The following is a 19,841-nucleotide window of genomic DNA, read 5'->3' on the forward strand; positions in this document are numbered from 1 at the left end:
ATTCAAATAGATCATAAACATATCAACTAATTTATGCATTTCAAACCTTGTGACATACCCAAATTCATAATCCAACCTTGTGACCATTTCTAAAATACCAATTCTAACTTCACAAATAAACATAAACACATATTGTGTCAAAACCGACTCAACCTAGGCACATGCCATATATTTAACAAAACAGAACTATGCAAGCATTGTTGAGTCGAGGATCTCTAGCTGGATGTTGTCGTGATGTCTATTACCTCATTCATTCTTGATTGGCCCCAGGGCTTGTTTTTAACTCATTTCGCATGATCTCTCACATGCTGTCGAATATTGCATTTCATATGTGTGCAGTTATACCGAATCAACCACATTTCATTTTAGTTTACCATATAGCCAAATCATGTTTATATAACCCTATTAACCAGACACGAACTTAGAATCGATAAATGAATTTGTCACCTCAGGTTGAACGGCAACGATGACTTTATGTGTACAATCTACCACTCTGGGTTGCCCGAAAATGTTGGCTTCCAATCAATATCCAGACCCTATGGCATGCCAACTATATCCAAACTAGTTCGAACAACTAAAAGGGTAACCAATTTTCTAATTTCTTTATATATTTTGATTCATGATTAGTCATTTTCAATTCATTAATATTTCATCAAATCATATAACATGGTTCAGCTCAATTCTATATCTAGAAACATATATAAATTAACTCATGCAAATTCTATTCTATTTAATTTAGTCTACTATCTCGTTATTCAATCTTAAACATAGTAATTAACTTTAAATAATCATTTTCAACTCACCTCAATGTCACATTATGCAAATATCATAAATATACAACATTAAATTGATCTCGAATCATAGAATTACAAAGCGATATCTCGCGTCACTTGTCGACGGTTATTGTTTTTCCTTTCCCTCTCAACAAACTAGTGTCATATTTAGCATTGAATAATAATTCAACAATTCAACAATATCAATTTTCATTCAATTCAGATTCAAATACAAATCCAAGCACATTTTACAATTTATTCAATTTAATCCCTAAACTCGGGATAATTGTAACTTTCGATATAGAGCTTCGGATTAAAATCCGATTTCACATTTACAAATTAGGGACCTTATACTTTCTATTCTTACAATAATTTCATAACATTTTTTCATTTTATTCAATCTGGTTCCTAATGTAACAAAGCTAACAATCAAGCTTGTTAAACTTTACAATTTAGTCCTTTTCATAAATTTCTATCAATTTCAAGCCTAATTCCTCAAATTCTCAACAATGGAAACTTATCAAAATTTCAAAAATTGAACAACTTGATACATAATCTAGCTAAATCAAGCTCCCATGATCACAAATTTATAAAAATTACATGAAAAATAACTTGGTTACCTTTAATTTGCTGACCATGCTTATCACCCCAAAATGGTGTTTTTCTTTCTTTGCTAGCCTTGGACGGTGGAAGAATATGATATATTCATATTTCATTCCACTACCATTCTATTTATACAACAATTATCTTGTTAATTAATCTTAATTAACATATTTAATTATGTTTTTTATTTAATTTAAAAATGCCTATCATCATTACCATTGACTAATACATGTTAACTTTTGGTTCATTTACCATTTTAATCCTTTGGATAATTGCTATCTAGGTCCTCAATCTTTTCCTAATTAAAATCTATAGTGATTGGACTTTTGCAATTTAGTCCTTGGACCTTAATTAACCACTTTTTAAGCTAAATTACTTAACCGAATTTTAATATAATTTATACTATATTTAAGGACTCGATTTATGAAAATGAGATTTTGAAACTAAAATTTTCGAAACTAATAGAAATAGGGTCGTTATAATTCTCCCCCTTAAGAAATTCCGTCCTCAAAATTTATCTGAAATGAGGTGGGGCCACTGAGATTTCATTGTCTCCTTCAGTTCCTAGGTCACTTCTTTTATGCTATGACTAAGCCATATGACTTTCACCAATGAAACGCGCTTATTTCTTGGCTCTTTTACTTCTTGAGCTAAAATCTCTACCAACTTTTCTTCATATGATAGATCAGACTGAACTTCAATTGCTTCCACTGATATAATATGAGAAGGATTGAATCGATATCTTTGGAGCATAGATTCATGGAAGGCATCGTGAATCTTTTACGGTTTCGATGGTAGGCAACCGACCGAACTCTTTTAATGATCTCATACGGTTCAATATTCTTGGTACTTAGCTTTCCCTTGCAACCAAAGTGCAAGATTAATTTCTTTAGCTCAACATTATCATGAACACAAATTTGATTGTGGAACCGAAGTCAATCATCCATATTAATGCTAAAATTTTTAACCATGCCTTGCTGAGCAAGCTTTAATTTCTCCGCTAACTTGACATCAACAGATTGTGTCACTTTTATTTAATCAATCAACAAGGGTTTAATTTATTTTAACTCAGTCGATAATTTTCCATCTTTGCAAATTCTAAGCTGAGGAAACATCGTTCTCAATCCAATTGTTGACTTTCAGCTCAAAGCATAAGCAACAACATTCATTTTCCCAAGATGGTAATTAGTTAGGCAATCATAATCTTTCAACAACTCAATCCAACAATGATGTATCAGATTTAGATCCTTTTAGGAGATAAGATACTTGAAAATTTTTTGATTCGTATAAATATGACACTTTTCACCATACAAGTAGTGCCTTCAGATCTTTACAAAAAAAAACACCTCAACGACATGATCTAAATCATGCGTCTAGTAATTGCATTTATTTTGTTTCAACTAACGAGACACACATGAAATTATTTTATCGTCTTGCATTAGGAAACAACCTAATCCTTTCAATGAAGCATCATTGAATACCACAAATTCTTTCCTGAATTCAAGTAAGGTCAAGATCAACACTTCTGTCAACATGGCCTTCAACTTTTCAAAACTCTCTTGACACTGAGTACTCCACACAAACTACACTTTCCTTTGTAGGAATTTTGTCATAGGAAAGAAGATTTTAGAGAATCCATTTATGAACCTCCTATAATATATAGCTAAGCCAAGGAAGTTTTGTATCTCTAATACATTTTTTGGCGACTTCCACTGAAGGATAACTTCAACCTTTTTGGGACCAACCCTAATTCCCTCAGCCGAAATTATGTGCCCTAGAAAAACCACTTCAAATAACCAGAACTCACAATTACCGAGCTTCCTAAAAAGTTACTTTTCATGCAACACTTGCAATACGATTATCAGATGCTTATCATGCTCAGCCTCTGATCTCGAGTATATCAAGATATCATTGATAAGTACCACCAAAAATTGATCCAAATACGATTGGAATATACGATTCATGAGATCTATGAACGTTGTAGGTGCATTTGTTAGCTCGAATGGCATCACAATAAATTCATAGTATCCGTACAGCATACGAAATGTTGTTCACCTGTAGCTGATAATATCATGATCTCAAATTGATTTTCGAGAAGACTGATACACCTTTCAGTTGATCAAACAAATTTTCAATACACTGCAATGCATAACGATTCTTGATCATCACTTATTCAATTTTTAATAATCAATGCAGAGCCCCATTGACCCATCTTTCTTCTTAACGGGCAATATTGGAGCCCCTTAGGTCAATATACTAGGACGTATAAACCTGTGGTCTAGGACATCTTGCAACTGATTTTTTAGCACTTTTAATCCCGTTACCTTCATACGATATGCAATTGACATAGAAGCTATACCCAAGTAAATTTCAATTACAATTTCATCCCCACTAATAGGAGGTAATCTTGGAAATTCTTCTTGAAAAACTTATGGGAACTCACATACTGTCTGGATCTTACTCGTTTAGCTTTCATCGAGTTCGAGTTAATAGGACAAATCATATATGTTTCACAGCCTTGATTAAAAAGCTTATTCGCTCGAACTGATGATATGATATGAGTAGAATCACTTGATCTTATGCTTTTGACTTCAATAATTTCACTTTTAGGACTTGAATAGAGAACTTCTTACGATAGTCTTGAATCACACTTTGCTTGTTCAACTAGTTCATTCCTACAATTACATCAGAATAGAAAAATAACATGATTAACAGATTATCTGGATTTCTATTGAGCATCGCTCGCACACTTAATCAATGAGCATTTTTTGTCTCAAAAGACTTGGAAGAGATATATATATCACTATACTTAACAACTCCAATTTTAATTTTCCTGCTAGAACATTATAAATTCTTGTTTCTGATCTTCTAAATATAATTCACCAACATTCTTCTTTTGAAACTTGGACTTGAAGAATGTATAAGCAACCTAATTCATTGGTACATGATGCGTGAGAGTTAGCCACCATTTACATGCCTTTCTGTAACAACTCGATTTTCAGTGGTGTCGAAAACAATAGTTTCAGAACCCTATTTTCGTACTTTGAGTCTGTAAAAATTAAATATTAATATTTATGAGGTTAGTATAGAAACATATTAAATTTTGGTCCAATAAATTTTCCAAATTGATAGTTAATTAAGGTATAGGGACTAAATTATAAAATTTTATCGCTATAGATTTTTAAATGACCAAAGGACCAATTGAGCAATTAAACCCTTTTAAATAGTCAAGTGGTGGTATTGGATGAGAAAATCCACTAACTTAGACTAATCATGCTTATGGTTAATTAATTAAAGTTTAATTAAATTAATTAAGATTAATTAAAAATTAAAGTAAGTATAAAAGACTAAATTAAAAGAAAAAGAAATCAATTTGCTCAACCTATTCTCCAACGAATACAAAAAGAAGGAATAGGGTTTGAGCTTTCAAAACTTTTGACCCTAATTTGAGAGTTCAATTTAGTCATTTTCTTGTATGTTTTATGTTTTTTAAGTTATGAGAGCTTGATTTAGCTAGCCCATGTACCAATTTTTCAAAATTTTAAAGTTTTATGAAGTTTCCATTGTTGATTTCTTGAAGAATTTGGTGTTAAATTTATAGATTTTAAGTTTAGATGTGAAAAGAATTAGATTGTAAAATTTAAATGCAAGTTTTGTTCAAAAGGAACAAAGTGTATAAATTGTATAGTTGTTGTGAAATTTTGTATTAATAGATAATATAGGCTCCTAAAAGGACGTATTGGGATCTGTTTTGAAACCGAAGCTCAAAATTGAAAGTTATCACAATTTAAATTTTAAGGATTTAATTGAATAAAATGAAAAATTTAGGGCTTTAAAAATTAAATTGGACTATTCATTCATAATACAAGATGATATACATGTTTTGTATTGATAAATTGAATTGAATATTGTATAGATAGGAAATTAAACCAAATCGAAGATAATTAGGGAAAAGTAGAAATTGTCAATTAGTCCTTAAAGTCTCAGTTATTTTTGTTTTTTAGGTAAGTTCATATGGAACTTACTAAATTATTTTTGAATTGCATTTGTTTCAATTTTATGTTTATATTTAAGTGACTTTATGGAAATTGAATAATTTGAATTGTATTTGTTTCAATTTTATGTTTATATTTAAATGACTTTATGGAAATTGACTTATTTAGCTATTTGTGGACTGAATTGTAAAACGTGAAAATGTTGGTTATACGAAAGGGTATAAGGTACTGATATAAATGTTACATGTTTACAGGATTTGTGTGACATGTATTCTGATAAAAGGTTTGAAATGATATGATCATAATAATGATGTTAGTGTGAACTTAGTAAAAGATTAGGATACGTATGGCAAGCAATTAAGGTCAAATATGAAATGGATCAAGAATTTATATGGTTATATAAGACCCAAAATTTGTTTCAAATCTTTGGTTTATATGCATCGTTGGTTTAGCCTAGATTGTAACCTCGATACGATCTCAGCTTATGTTAGAAAAATTCATAAAAGTGAGCAACCCTAATCACTATCAGCTTGTGTGAGCAATATAATCCCGTGTATTCGTGTTCAATTTACTATAGTTTCCTAGGGCAAAACACTAATCTAATGAAATGTAAATATTGAAATGGACTGGATATGAATTGAATTATATATGCTTCTAATGTGAATTATTGTATATGATTGTTGTTACAAGTTCATTGTATGAAAGTTTTACTAACTTATTGGTTGTAAATGGTGTTCTGCATTAGCCATCTCAAAATGTGCCAAAGAATGTCTAATTTCCTTATTAACATGTTAAATGTTTAGTTTATTAAATTATCGAGGTAAGTTAATTAAATTTCATATGGACTTACTGTAAAACTCCTTACCTAGTTCGATCGTCGAACCCAAGTAATAGAATGCTACAGACAAATACGAATCATTTACAAGCAATTTATAATTCAAAATTTCAATTAAGTATGAGTACATTATATATAATCAAGTATAAAAAGCATTACAACAAAATTTATATTTATATCAAGGTTACAAAAGCTTAAAATCAACCCGGCAACAAACAGGGATCAATTTGAAACAAAAATAAAAATATAGGAAAATTCTGTAAATAGGGGTTAGACGACTGTGTCCCCTGACCATGTAGAAGGCTGAGACTATGTGGCATTGGACACACGGCAGTGTGGGCAAGATGTGCAATAGCCTGATGCCGTGTGGGGTTGGAGTCACACGGCCGTGCGAACAAACCGTGTAACTCACTAATGCCGTGTAGGTCAAAAGTGTAAAAACTCAAAAGATGTCAGATGACCGTGTTGTTGAGCCGTGTAACAAATTGAGGCCATTTGCACTAAAATCACCTAAAACATACAAAACATGCAACTGTGTGTCTAGTCGTGTAAACCTGTAGGAACCTTTAAAAACAAGCTTTTTAACCTTATATCACTTATGCCACAAGAAACATATTATACCAACTTTCAACCAATTCAAAAGCCTCATTATCATACCAAAAACATCACTTATAATAACCAACCTAAGTGTCTAAACAATATGCCATAATTGACACCTCAATTCATCAACTCAAATTCAAACAAAACAACACATTCAAACCATTCCAATATGCCTTCCAAGGCACCTCAATACAATTAACATGACATACAACATTTAACCATCAATAACACCTTATAATGATTCAATATCAACCATACAAGCATGTACAAAGCCTTACTAAATTCATTCAAACTTAGCATAGGCATACCATTCATTTACTAAGCATATGTCAAAACATATTACCTACTTACCATATAAGCATTATAACATACATACCTAAACCTATTAACCAAGTTATCAACTACAAAGATCATTACAAAAATTATAGATATGCACACATTCAAATAACATTCAAAATGCCAAATTCATCCAAAGCATAACATATACAACCACATAACTCTCCTAGGTACATGCCATGACCAAACCAAAATCATCACCAAAACTTGAGTCCAGGGTTGCCACTAGATGCTAAAGTTGACAATTGAACCAAAAAGTACTTAACCTACACATGGAAAACAAAACAGTATGCTGAGTATAACTCAGTGGAATTTTTGTAATTCAAACATTAAAACATAATATAATACATTCAAATACATGAGTTAAAAGTAATAGATGAAATGCAATTTAACATGTAAACTTTTACTACTTCATAGCTAACTATCCAAATTTAACATAAACACTAATATGAAACATCAAACTTCCATTTCATATCCCTTGAAATATCGAGCAATAATATCTCATTGCATCTCAATTTCATTTGTATGAATTCAAAGATCGTAAACATCTTTATTTCTATTCACTTCACATACCGTTATTTCGATTTCCATTTTTATTTCCCTATTAACATGACTCAGACTTAGACTCAGACTCAGACTCAAACAAATACGCGGATCCAAACAACACACCAATATGGTACCTAATGCCTGTCGAATAAATCCGAAATAATAAGTTGTGCCCTGCGCTAGCCGGTAAAAATTGACAAATAAATGTGCCCAACACTAGTCGGTATAACTAAAAAATGGGGTGCCAGCACTCCCCGACATGTAGCCATATAACCCTAAACTCTTCCTATCCTATGGCATGCCAATTATCCCCAACCTTGCTCGAACAATTAATAGGGTAATAGTTTCTCACATTCATTTTTAAGCACTTCTTCATTTTCACATCATAATCTCAATCAACCAATCCATAATTCCCATATATAACAACATATTTCATCACAACATTAGAAAATTCAACATTTCAAATAATATTTAATATTTCTAAATCTATTCAATTCAGTCCTTAATATAAATAACCAATTCAATTACATCATTTCAACTCTCTGAATCAATTATAACTCACCTTATGAACTTACCATACAATGCAATGTAAAATGCAACAATTGAGATAGTTCGGATTATAGAAACACAAACCATAAACTCCGAGCTATTCATCGACAACTTTATCTTTTCCTTTCTTTTTCGAGGAACTCGAGTCGACGAGTCGACGTTAGCTTCAGATTAAAATAAACATATAAAATTATCAATACATAGCCATTTTCACATTCAATTGTTATTTTATACAAATGTTTCATTTTACTCAATTTAGTCCCTAAAATCGTAACTAACATAACTTTCAAATTTAACCTCCATTTTTTATGTTGATTTCACTCTAGGCCTAATTTAACTTCCTATTTGTAACTTGGCATAATTGAAAAAAAAACCTCAACGTTTGGGGGCTTTTGGTTTTGTGCCCTTGACCTTTTTATTTTTTGATTGACACCCTCAACATTACGATTTTTTAAGAAATCGGCCTAGTTTTAACGGTCAACATGAGTTGACTGTTAATCAAACTGTAGCTCAACATAATAGCCCATGTGGCATGCCACATAAGTGCACGACGTCATAGATGATGTCATCTATTTAACAAAATTTTTTCTCTTATTTTCTCTATTGTCAAACACATGGTTACTGCCATTTTTTTCCTCTCATTTTCTCTCTTGCCAAACACCATTTTTCTTCTTCAAAACATATGGTTGGCTCATTTCATCTACAATAATCTCTATTACTATGATTATAATCACGCTTTTGTGTAATTTTTGTAAACCCACACCACATTTTCAGCTTAAAATCATTATTTTTCCCCACTGTCGTCTGCCATTTTTTTTCTCTCATTTTCTCTCTTGCCAAACACCATTTTTCTTGACAAAAAGACCTTTACGAGATTTACCATAGATAAAAAATTGATATTATTAACCAATCCCATAGGATTTTTCTATTATTTACTCATTCATTATAGAAATTGAGCATTAATTTGGATTTGTTAATGTGTGTGTTTTGACAGATAAGAAGGTCTTCATACCATGATGTGATAAGGGTGTCAAAGATACAAAAATACCTAGACATAATTGGAGTTCAAACATATGTTATCAATAGTGCTAAGGTTGTTTTCATCAACGAAAGGTCACAGTCAAGGCCAGGAAAGGGTGTCATCAAAACCTGTGAAGTCTATGAGTGTAGCCTTGTCAACAAATCCAAATTTTTCTCTCTCGGTTGCAAGGTAACAAAAAAAAACCCACCACTCTTCTCTCTTTCTCTTTCTAATTAAATTTTCTTGGCAAGTCAATGGTGTTGTTTGGCAGCTGAGAAAACTGTTGAGGGCAAGTGAAGCTCCCAAATTTGTACATTATGTTTGACTTTTGCAATGCATTTATTGGGTCAATTCGCAAGTTTTGAATGTTATCTAAACATTGCAGATAGTTGGCACTTCAATGGATTTCAAGAAGAAAAAGAGGCAAATGGGAATGGCATCAGATTTAGAGGATTCATACAGCAGTAGTAGCAACCATTGAAATTACCTCAAGAATAGTAACAACAACAAAATCCAAAGCTTTAGCCCATCAACACCCCCACCAATATCGGTTAATTACCAAACTACTAAATGAAGAAAAAGGATTCCGCATAAAGCCCTAATGGTAGGTCTAATTATAGAATATTAAGCCATACTATTTAACTATTATTGCCCCACATATACAAAGGTAATTATCTTGTATATAGAAGCAACAATGGTGAACAAGAAGGGCAAGAGAGAAAATGAGAGAAAAAAATTTGTTAAATAGATGACGTCATTTATGACGTCGTGCACTTATGTGGCATGCCACATGGGCTATTATGTTGACCTACAGTTTGATTAACGGTCAACATGAGTTGATCGTTAAAACTGGGTTGATTTCTTAAAAATCATAATATTGAGGGTGTCAATCAAAAAATAAAAAGGTCAAGGGTACAAAACTGAAAGCCCCCAAACATTGAGGGTTTTTTTGCAATTATGCCTTCTAATTTCTACCACAAAATTCAAAATTTGTGTAATTTAGTCCCTATTGCAAAAAATCATCAATTGACTGTACAATTTAGTCCTTTTCAACTCCCAATGTAAAACCTATCAATATAACACCAAAAGCTTCAATTATTTATCAATGACAACTTCCTAATTATTTATCAATACCAAAAAATAAGACATGGGTCAGCTAGTTTAAGCTCCTAGGATTCCGAAAACAGAAAATTTACAAGAAAATGACTAAATTGAGCATGCCAGTTTTGAGCTTGAAATTTTGAAATCCTAACCGTGCATCTCCTCGTTCTCCTTATGTGGTTTCAAAATTTTAAAGTGTAAAAAGAAAGAATGCTTTCTCTTTAATATTCACCAAACCTTTATCTTTTCTTTAATTTAATAAATTTTCATTTTATAAATAAAATTAACTAATGTTTTATATAATATAAACATACATAATCACTTAATTAATTGGCCATCTATAGTTTCTAGGGGCATATTTACTTCTTTAATCCCTATTTACTTCTAATATATCTCCACAAGTTTAGTTTATAGAAATAGGGTTCTAAAATTACACTTTCTGTAACACCCCAAACCCGACCTAGAAGTTAGGCCCGGATCTGACGTGTCACATTGAAGTGTTTTTTGAAAACCATGTTTTCATTAAAAACCCTTCTTGAAATTTCAAACTTCCTGCCATTAAAAACTTGTATAAAACCTCAGTTTGCGTTTGTTTATTTTCAATCGAGGTTTATTAAAAATTTATCACCTTCAAAACCTTGTTGTTACGGAAGCTTAAGTTAAAGCAAATGATTTACGAAAATATGATATTTTAAAATTTGAGTTGCGGAAACGTAGTGTTAGAAAATAGTTATTGTTTTGGAAAACCGTGTTCTACTTCTAACAGATATAAATCACAATCACATCAAATCCCAAATTTAGAATCCAGAAATTATATAGGCCTTATTACAACTCCAATCAAAATCAAAGTGCTTTAGTAAATGAGTAAAACAGAATAAAACATGTGCAGTTGTGTGGCCCTCTCTGAGTCTGTCGCAGCTCCGAACTGTCTAACGCTGGGTATTACCTAAAAGGTTAAAAATGAGGCGAGTTTACGAAAACTCAGTGTGTAATCCCCTTATTAAAGAAACAGAATCAGTCTAGGCCTAAGCCCTTAACAATAATAGTATCAGGGTGGGCCTTAGCCCATTACGGTAACGGTGGCAAATGGCCTTAGCCCCTATCAGCCTTGGTTGGGCCTGAGCCCATATCAAAAGGCACATATCACATATATCTGGGCCTAATCCCATCTCAATATCAGAATCAGTATAAGTAATGCATAAATACCCATACCAACCCTGCACTCCATCTACTATCCAACCCTACACTCCTGTGGGGATTAAATCAACCCACCCATCCCTACACTCCTTATGTAGCACTAGTTGCAGCACTAGCCAATATTGCAGCAGAGCTGCCAATCACATAATCGGCTAAAAGCCATCAGTGGGTCCAAAGTTGTCTCATGCAAACTGTGCGACCCTCACATATCAATCACTTCCTCCAATACAAGGTCCCAACCCCATGCAGAATGTCTTGTATCCAGTATGCCATGCTCAAAATCAGTCATATCGTTCACAATTAAGTCAATCAAACCATAGCACAAATCAGTCATTTACCCTCGAGGGGCAAAATAGTCATTTACCCTTCAGAGGCATTAGGATTATTTAACAACCTTTCTAAAGGTCTACAGTCACCTTGAGCGATACAGATAACCTAAATGGTCATAACAGTGTAAATGGGCCTAAGGCCCATATTTGGCCTAATTGGGCCTATATGCTCATGTGGCCTATTTAGCCCAAATTCAGTCACAACTATGTGAACTACGTTGCCCAGTCTAGTATTTGCCACTGAACATGGGATTTATTCATGTGAGGCCCACGAGCCCATTGGGCCCACACGCCCCATTTTAGCCCAACGAGGCCCATAACGGCCCAAGAGCACGAGAATGCTCGTGGTGGCCTCTACAGTCTAACGCCCATATTCGTGGGCTCGGTTCACCACACAAGCGTTCGCACACCCATGTGGCCTCAATCACCATATTTCCAACTTTTCAGCTTTACGATAGTAATATTTTTCGGTGTACAATTACACACCTGATTACGTAGAGTACTAGAAATCCACACGCGCCAGAACCTTGACTAGACTGGTCGACTGAGATTTGCCTACTTGATCCAAAGCTCGGTGCAGCCACCCTTCCGTATCCTAGCGAAAAATCCCAAAGAGTCGACACCTTACGCCACTTAAACTTGGGAGTGGAGGCTGCGCGCTCAAACTAAGTCAGTACCTTTGCCATCACTTTATTACTAGTACCCTCTTCACCCATCTGAAGTTATGCGATTATTCCCCTTAGATTGCTGGTTGAAAACTATCACCCGTTGCTTGCTGAATATCTGTGTTACAAGTGCACTCCTATTAGACACGATTGCCTAAACCCAAAGGTTGATCATACTCACAAAACCCCTAGGTAAATGAAAGTAATATTTGGCCACAACAAAATATACAACCAACCCACTCTAGATTGAGCACAATAATAGCAACAGGGTTACCTTCAGACAAATAATGATAGGAACGTTTCGAAATGCTTCAGTATTTTTTGAGTACTCTTTCACTCCTTGCGAAATTCTAGAACCCAAAGAACACAATCGGCAACAAGAGAATCAAGAGGAGAAAAAAGTATTCGGCTTAACACCAAAAGAAAGAATGATGATAGAATTAGTTAGAATGAAAAATAGGTGTATTCGACCAAGCACAATAGAGAGAGGAGATGATAAAATGAAAGTACTTGAAAGGCCTAAGATGCGTTCGGCTGGGATTGTGAAGGAACAGGAAGCAGAGAAGAAAGTGAAGAAAGGTGAGGATGTTCGGCTTAGAAGAGAGTCCAAAAGGAGAAGAATTAAAGAGGAAGGGGAGAAGCACAATTCGGTTTTGAGAAATAGAGAAGTAGAAAGAATGGAAGAAGAAGAAAGACGATTCGACAAATATTGAAAAAAGTGAATTCGGTAATACTAATCAGTTTTTCCCTAAACGGTCAATTCGACAAAAATTCAACAACCAAAAATGGAAAACAAAAAAATATTTTCAGTACTCAAGAATTTTGAGCAGCCAACCAAAAGAAAATGACCAAAAAATTGAACCAAAATGAGAGGAGAAAGTCTCATAGCCGAATTTCCCATACATCAACATACCAAATCGGCACATCCTTCTACAACTCAAACTCCTCCTTTCTCTCCATAATCCACTCCTAAAATCCTCCCTGATATCCTCCACATATCACTCCAACCTCTTATCTATCAGAATTGTATTGCAACACAACCACTAGTCGAACCAACCTGTAAAATTAATACCCCATTGCGCAACCTAGGACTTAAACCTCATACCTCACAGTTACACAACACGCCACCTTGCCACTAGACCACAAGCTCTTTTTGTGTCACATTTTATCTTCAATTAATAAAAAGGTTTAAAGGCAAAAGTCCAGGTTCCTTTAAAAGAAAACCAAAATAAATTGCAAGAGCCAAGAATTGAACCCAGTCTCCCTTGCAACCTTACTGACACCACAACCACTAGACCACATGCTTCCTTGTGACATTTTTTTAACACAATAATTTAAAAGGCCTACATCCAAGCATCCAGGGTTTTACCCACTTAAAACCAAATTTTCTGCTAAAGCCCAGGTTTGAACCCAGGAATTTTCCAACTCCTCTCAGGACCCTTAACCACTAAAGCAGACAGACTTTTGTGCACAGTTTCCTAACCGTTCCCTTGCTCAAGGCCCAATACTTCTAGGCCCAAATTCTGGGGCGTTACACTTTCTAACACCACTGACTTTCGGGTCGTTACACTTACTAAGCCTTCAACATGCTTATCCTGTTATTTCCTTTTCCTTGTAGATTGTCAACTTACAGAACAAGTCTAGCGAATAATCCAGAAGCTCATACTATTTTGTTTTCAAATTGTTATTTTTTTTATCATTTTAAGTCTAAAATTGTGGCATGTATATAAGTGTTATTTATTTTTTAATCATGCATGGTTTTGGAAAATGATAATGGCTAGTTAAAATGGTTTGTTTTGGTGAATATGTTTGAATTATACATGACACTTAAACTAGCATGATTGAACATAGATTAGTACAAATGTGAAGTTAATCATTGAATGGCTAGTTAGTTGGTTGAATGAATGGCTTATAAATGAATAGGCTGAAATGGTATGTTTTTAGTTATATGCTTAAGGTACATATATGGTATGTAAATTACTATATTTCAAGAAGTTTTGAGATAGGTAAATGTTTGAAATTTGATAAATGGTTTGATTTCTATGTCATGATATTGGAATCATATGTTTAATGGTTAAATAGGTGGTATAAGTTTATATGAGGATGATTTTGGTTATTTGCACATGTTTTGGGATATATTGGGAGTGTTTTGGTACATGTGAAATTAGCCATTTATGTGCAAATTGATGAAATGGTTTGGAAGCATTGAAATAGGTACCAAATGGTTTATTTTTACCAAAAACAGAGTCTATGTCTCTACGAGTAACCTTCTTCATCGCAACGTCAGTCAATAGCGAGTTAGGTTGCGACGTCATGTGGCCTAAGGTCACAACATGACTGTTTGGTGACGTGACGATGTCAACCTTGAAATTTTCAAAAATTTACAATTTGATCTTATTTTATGCTTGGGTCAACAAAAGAGCTTCATAAGCTCAATTGAAGCTTGAATTTGATTGTTTAACATAAAGTAAATAAGTTTAACATATAATTACATATTTTTAATGATTATTTTTTATATGATTGACGGTAGTTGCTCGGACAACGAATGTGGCATCCTGTAGCTCGGACCTGGTGATTAGGTTAGGTGAGAGGTGTTACACATTGTGGTATTAGAGCTATAATTTAGTTGATTTTATGATTGAAACATTGTATGTGTTGAGTCTAGAAATACATGCTACAATAACTTGTGATAGTGTGATGCCTTCTGGTCCAAATTAACTCTGTTTTTCATATAGATAAACCATGTTGACCAAATTGAAGCGTGTCGTGTCAGATGAATTTGATAGTAACATTCCTGCTTCCGATCAATGAGCTTCTCATAGTTTGCCCATTCTACAAGGGCCTGAGAATGAGGCAATAAAATTCTTTTTCTAGATGATGAACCAATGGTTGACCTAGTTTGTGGGAGCTAACCCTTCAGCTCCACAGCCCCAAATACATCCTCCTCCCACGATTGTGTCTCTTGTGGCAGCTCCTTATCCTAAAAACCTTAATATGATAACTTTTAACCGACCCTTAATTGTTAAAATTTAAAAAAAGTGACGCAGAAGAATTTAGAGACAAGAAAGATGATGACCCAACAAAAGCTGAATATTGACTAGAAAATACCTTAAGGAGGCGTTTGGTTGGGGGGAATGCATGCGTCTTCCCCCTATGCAGCGGGCCCACTACAAAACGCCTGTTTGGTTCACTGTAAGCCTATTCCTCCCCGAATCAGTTACTGGCCTATTACTTTGATTCCGCGTAATAGGCATTATGCCCCCTCAGCGCCGATTACCTATTCCGCCTCTTTTCATCTTTTTTATTTTGTTTTCTGCCCTCATCCTCAACATTCCGATTCTCCCACGCTTTCTTGCACAGGTAATTTCCTTTCCCTTCCACTTACTCTGTCATCGATTATTTTTCATTGTTTCTTTGATTTTCTTCATTTTATCAAGAACGAGAAACTGATTTCCAGAGGTATTTTCACTGTTCCCTTAAAATCGATTTCCCTTTTCTCATTACAGGTTCTTGTTCATCGCACTCTTCCCCGATTTCCTCATTACAGGTTAGTTTTCCAAAGGTATTTTCATTGTTTGTATTGAATGTTCGATTGAAAGAATTGTTGAATTTTAGGGATAAATAGTTTTATGGGTTGCGTTGTGATTGAAGAATATTTGTTATTATCTTGTGCGAAATAGTTTAATGGGTTGCATTGTGATTCAAAAATTGTTCAATCCTTAAGCTAAAACTGTTTGGATTGCAATATTTGTTTCGGTTTTTGTTTATTACAAAGAATTGAAGAAAAAAATTTGAAATATTTGTAATCTTTGTTTCGGTTCTTGTTTGTATTACAATATTTGTTTCACTTAATGGGTGTACCAAATTCTGGATTTTTGTGTGTTTATATCTGTTGGTTACTGGGTTTTTGGTTGGTTCGTTTGGTAGTGATTCAGATATTAGCTTCTTGTTGTTAGTGACTAGAAGATGAAACTGGAAATTGTTGCAGTTGTTTTGCTATTGTTCTTGATTTGTTCTGGTTCCTGCTTGTTTTGGGGATTATTAGTTGAAAGTATAGTAGGATATAGTTTTGTCCTTCTTTAGATTTTGAAATCAAATGCTGGATAGTGGATGACTGACACAAACATGGAATTATTACCATAGGAAAATGTCTAAAAGTGAAAACAACTAAAGTGTTTTACCATGCTGTTAGAATCATGTGATTGCTAATCAAGTTGTTTCAGATTCCATAACTATTGAATGTCAGGCTTAATTGCAGACATGAGGCAGTGAACAATTATAGCTTTGTTTTCTAAGTTAGCTTAATGACTAATCCAGGCTGGTATTATGTGGTTCTTATAAAGAACATTGTACAATGGAAGCACTATTAAGTTGCTCACGTAGTTGTATGTGCTTTTAGGCTGTCTAGATCCAGAGAATTTCAAAGAGTTTAAACTTGTAAAGTGCCATTTCAATTCAGATAGTTTTTTGATAGTGTGATGTTTTTTCAAAGAGTTTACAATGGAAATTGTTGTTAGTGCTGTTTTTTCAATTCAGATATTAGCTTATTGTTGTTAGTGACTAGAAGATGAAACTGGAAATTGTTGCAATTGTTTTGCTATTGTTCTTGATTTGTTCTGGTTCCTGCTTGTTTTGGGGATTATTTAATTGCAAGTATAGTAGGATATAGTTCTGTTATTCTTTAGATTTTGAAATCAAATGCTGTAAATGAGTTACTTGAGCTATTATTTATATTCGATTAAGGGTTAATTAAGTGTTGTTTTCTATTAAAGACTCAAATAATGATTGAATTATTTTACAAAGATTTTTTTAGATAACAAACTCTCTATTTTTAAATTATGTAAAAACAATCAAATTTCAATTTCGATGCTTATATAATGTTCAAATTTAAGATTAAATCTTTATATTTTAATTTTAATATAATTTGGTACATCAATATTAGCCTAGATACTTTAATCGATTAAAATGCTAACGTTAATTTTAAAATTATTAATAATATTAAAATTTTTTTTAATTCAAATTCATTATAATATTATTTTTATATAATTATCAAGTAAATATTTTTTAATTTTAAAATATCACATTAACAAATTTTATCTATAACACATGTCAATAGCGTAATTTAGAAGAAGTTGAAAGTGAAATTAATATATCTCGAATACTATTAATATATCGACCAAAGTTAAATATCAAACCTACTTTTTTCCCCATAAATTCAACTTTAGCACAAAATATCTCAAAAGTGTAATTATTGTTTCTTTCACAATCATAATTGCAAATACAATACTACATTTTAATAATTATTTGTAGATGTAAATGAGATTAAATTTACAAAAACAGTTATATATATTTATACGAAATGAAATTTAAATTTAAAATGTTATAAAAGTTTTAAAATTTCAATTTCATTATTAAACCAAATCCTCATTCTTTATTTTATTTGTTTTAAAATTAGAAAACCTTAATTTACAGGAAAAATGGGAGGACTTTTAGGAATATATTATATATGTATGATTCATTAGAGTGGGAGTATATTACTCGTAACAAAATAAGATTATAAGGGGTGAAGTTCAAAAATTTTAGGGTAAGAATTAAATTTTAAATTTTTGTAGTTTATATCTTTATCATCAATAAATAAACTAATTGCAAAAACTTTTAACATGCTTTATAATTTTAAATTATAATGAGTTTAATTATAATCTAACAAATACCAACAATTAAGTTTAGGTCAATTATACATATAGCTACAAATTTTAATTTTGAAGACGAATAATTTATACAAATTTCTATAGACTTTTGTATTGTGTTCACTTCACAAATTTATGGAAAATGTATTTAAATATATTTTCTTTCTTTATTGTTTGGGTGATTGATAAAGAAATGAATTTAAAGTTGCAACGATGTCATTTAAGTTCTATTTTTTTCGTAAAGATTCTGAATTTGTATTGTATATTTTTATTTGGTAATGTGTTATTGCAACTTCAATTCTTTGATAGTGTGTTCTAATTTTAATATGTTGTAGTAATGGCTCGTCTGCCTTTAATTGCACAAAGTGTGAGGCGTAAAAGAATTGGTATTGCATTGACAATATGGTTGCAAATTTGTAGAATTACGATTTGGTTCTTACTTACAATGGGTGCCAGCCTTAGCCTACATACTTATAGACCAAGGATTAGGTCCTTTATCTTAGATTTTTATGCAAAACGGGATTATGTGAAAAGGCTTGTATATGCTAGTGACGAGACCTGTATTGAACAAGTTAGGATGAATAGAACTGCCTTTTTTTAACTATGTGAGATGTTACAAACGTTAGGGGGATTGAAGTCGTCAAGAAACTTGCTTGTTGATGAGCAAGTGGCAATGTTTTTACATATTATCTTCCATCACCTGAAAATTTGAGTTATCAAGCATCACTTTAGTAGGTCCGGGGAAACTGTTAGCAGATCATTTCATAGTGTTTTAAATGTTGTCATATGCTTACAAGATGTGTTATTTAAAAAAGCAGAGCCAATTACAGCTAATTCTTCTGACACAAGGTGGAAATGGTTTAAGGTATTGGACTAAGTTTTATATATAGCTTACACATAATTAAGTTGATTTAGATTTAAATTTAGTATTCTAACTCAAGGTTTTATATCATGTGATATAGAATTGCTTAGGTGCTCTTGATGGAACCCACATCAAGATTAGGGTTCCAACAGTTGATAAACCTAGATATCGAACGTGAAAAGGTGACATAACAACAAATATGCTAGGTGTTTGTACACCTGATATGCTATTTGTTTATGTTCTTCCTGGTTGGGAAGGTTCTGTTACTGATGGATGGGTTCTTCGAGATGCCATTAGTAGGAGACATGGACTAAATGTTCCTCATGGTAAAGTGGATTGTTATAGGACTTTGAATTATTCATTAAGATCAAACTTTTTGTGCTGAATTAATCATTTAAAAAAATATTTTATAGGTTGTTATTATCTAGTTGATGCTGGATACACAAATTGTGAGGGATTTCTTGCACCTTTTAGAGGACAACGATATCATTTGAATGAGTGGCGTCAGGGTTATCAGCCAAGTTCTTCGCAAGAATTTTTTAATATGAAACATGCCTCAGCACGTAATGTTATTGAAAAATGCTTTGGGTTATTAAAACTTAGATGGGGAATACTTAGGTGTCCATCATTCTATCCTGTAAGGGTGCACAATAGAATCATTATTGCATGTTGTTTGCTCCATAATTTTATTCGAACCCATATGAGTATTGATCCTATTGAAGTGGATGTGGGAGAAGGATTA

General features: G+C 32.9%; 1 protein-coding gene across 1 annotated transcript; it reads left to right on the forward strand.

Moving 5' to 3' along the window:
- The first annotated feature begins 464 nt into the window (after positions 1 to 464).
- LOC105767785 (protein RGF1 INDUCIBLE TRANSCRIPTION FACTOR 1-like) lies at positions 465 to 10,279 on the forward strand. The gene is made up of 3 exons (XM_052629423.1): positions 465 to 582; positions 9,232 to 9,447; positions 9,644 to 10,279. The coding sequence occupies exons 1-3, from the start codon at positions 475 to 477 to the stop codon at positions 9,737 to 9,739; spliced, it is 420 nt and encodes a 139-aa protein (XP_052485383.1). The 5' UTR covers positions 465 to 474; the 3' UTR covers positions 9,740 to 10,279.
- Positions 10,280 to 19,841: the final 9,562 nt, after the last annotated feature.

This window comes from Gossypium raimondii, chromosome 4, assembly GCF_025698545.1.
Source record: "Gossypium raimondii isolate GPD5lz chromosome 4, ASM2569854v1, whole genome shotgun sequence".
Classification (NCBI taxonomy): Eukaryota; Viridiplantae; Streptophyta; class Magnoliopsida; order Malvales; family Malvaceae; genus Gossypium; species Gossypium raimondii.

Excerpts from the sequence above, each read along its gene's own strand:
- LOC105767785 (XM_052629423.1), top strand. The coding sequence starts at position 475 with ATGTGTACAATCTACCACTCTGGGTTGCCCGAAAATGTTGGCTTCCAA. Across the intron at positions 583-9,231 it reads TAGTTCGAACAACTAAAAGG|ATAAGAAGGTCTTCATACCA; the intron begins GTAACCAATTTT and ends GTGTTTTGACAG. Across the intron at positions 9,448-9,643 it reads TTTTCTCTCTCGGTTGCAAG|ATAGTTGGCACTTCAATGGA; the intron begins GTAACAAAAAAA and ends TAAACATTGCAG.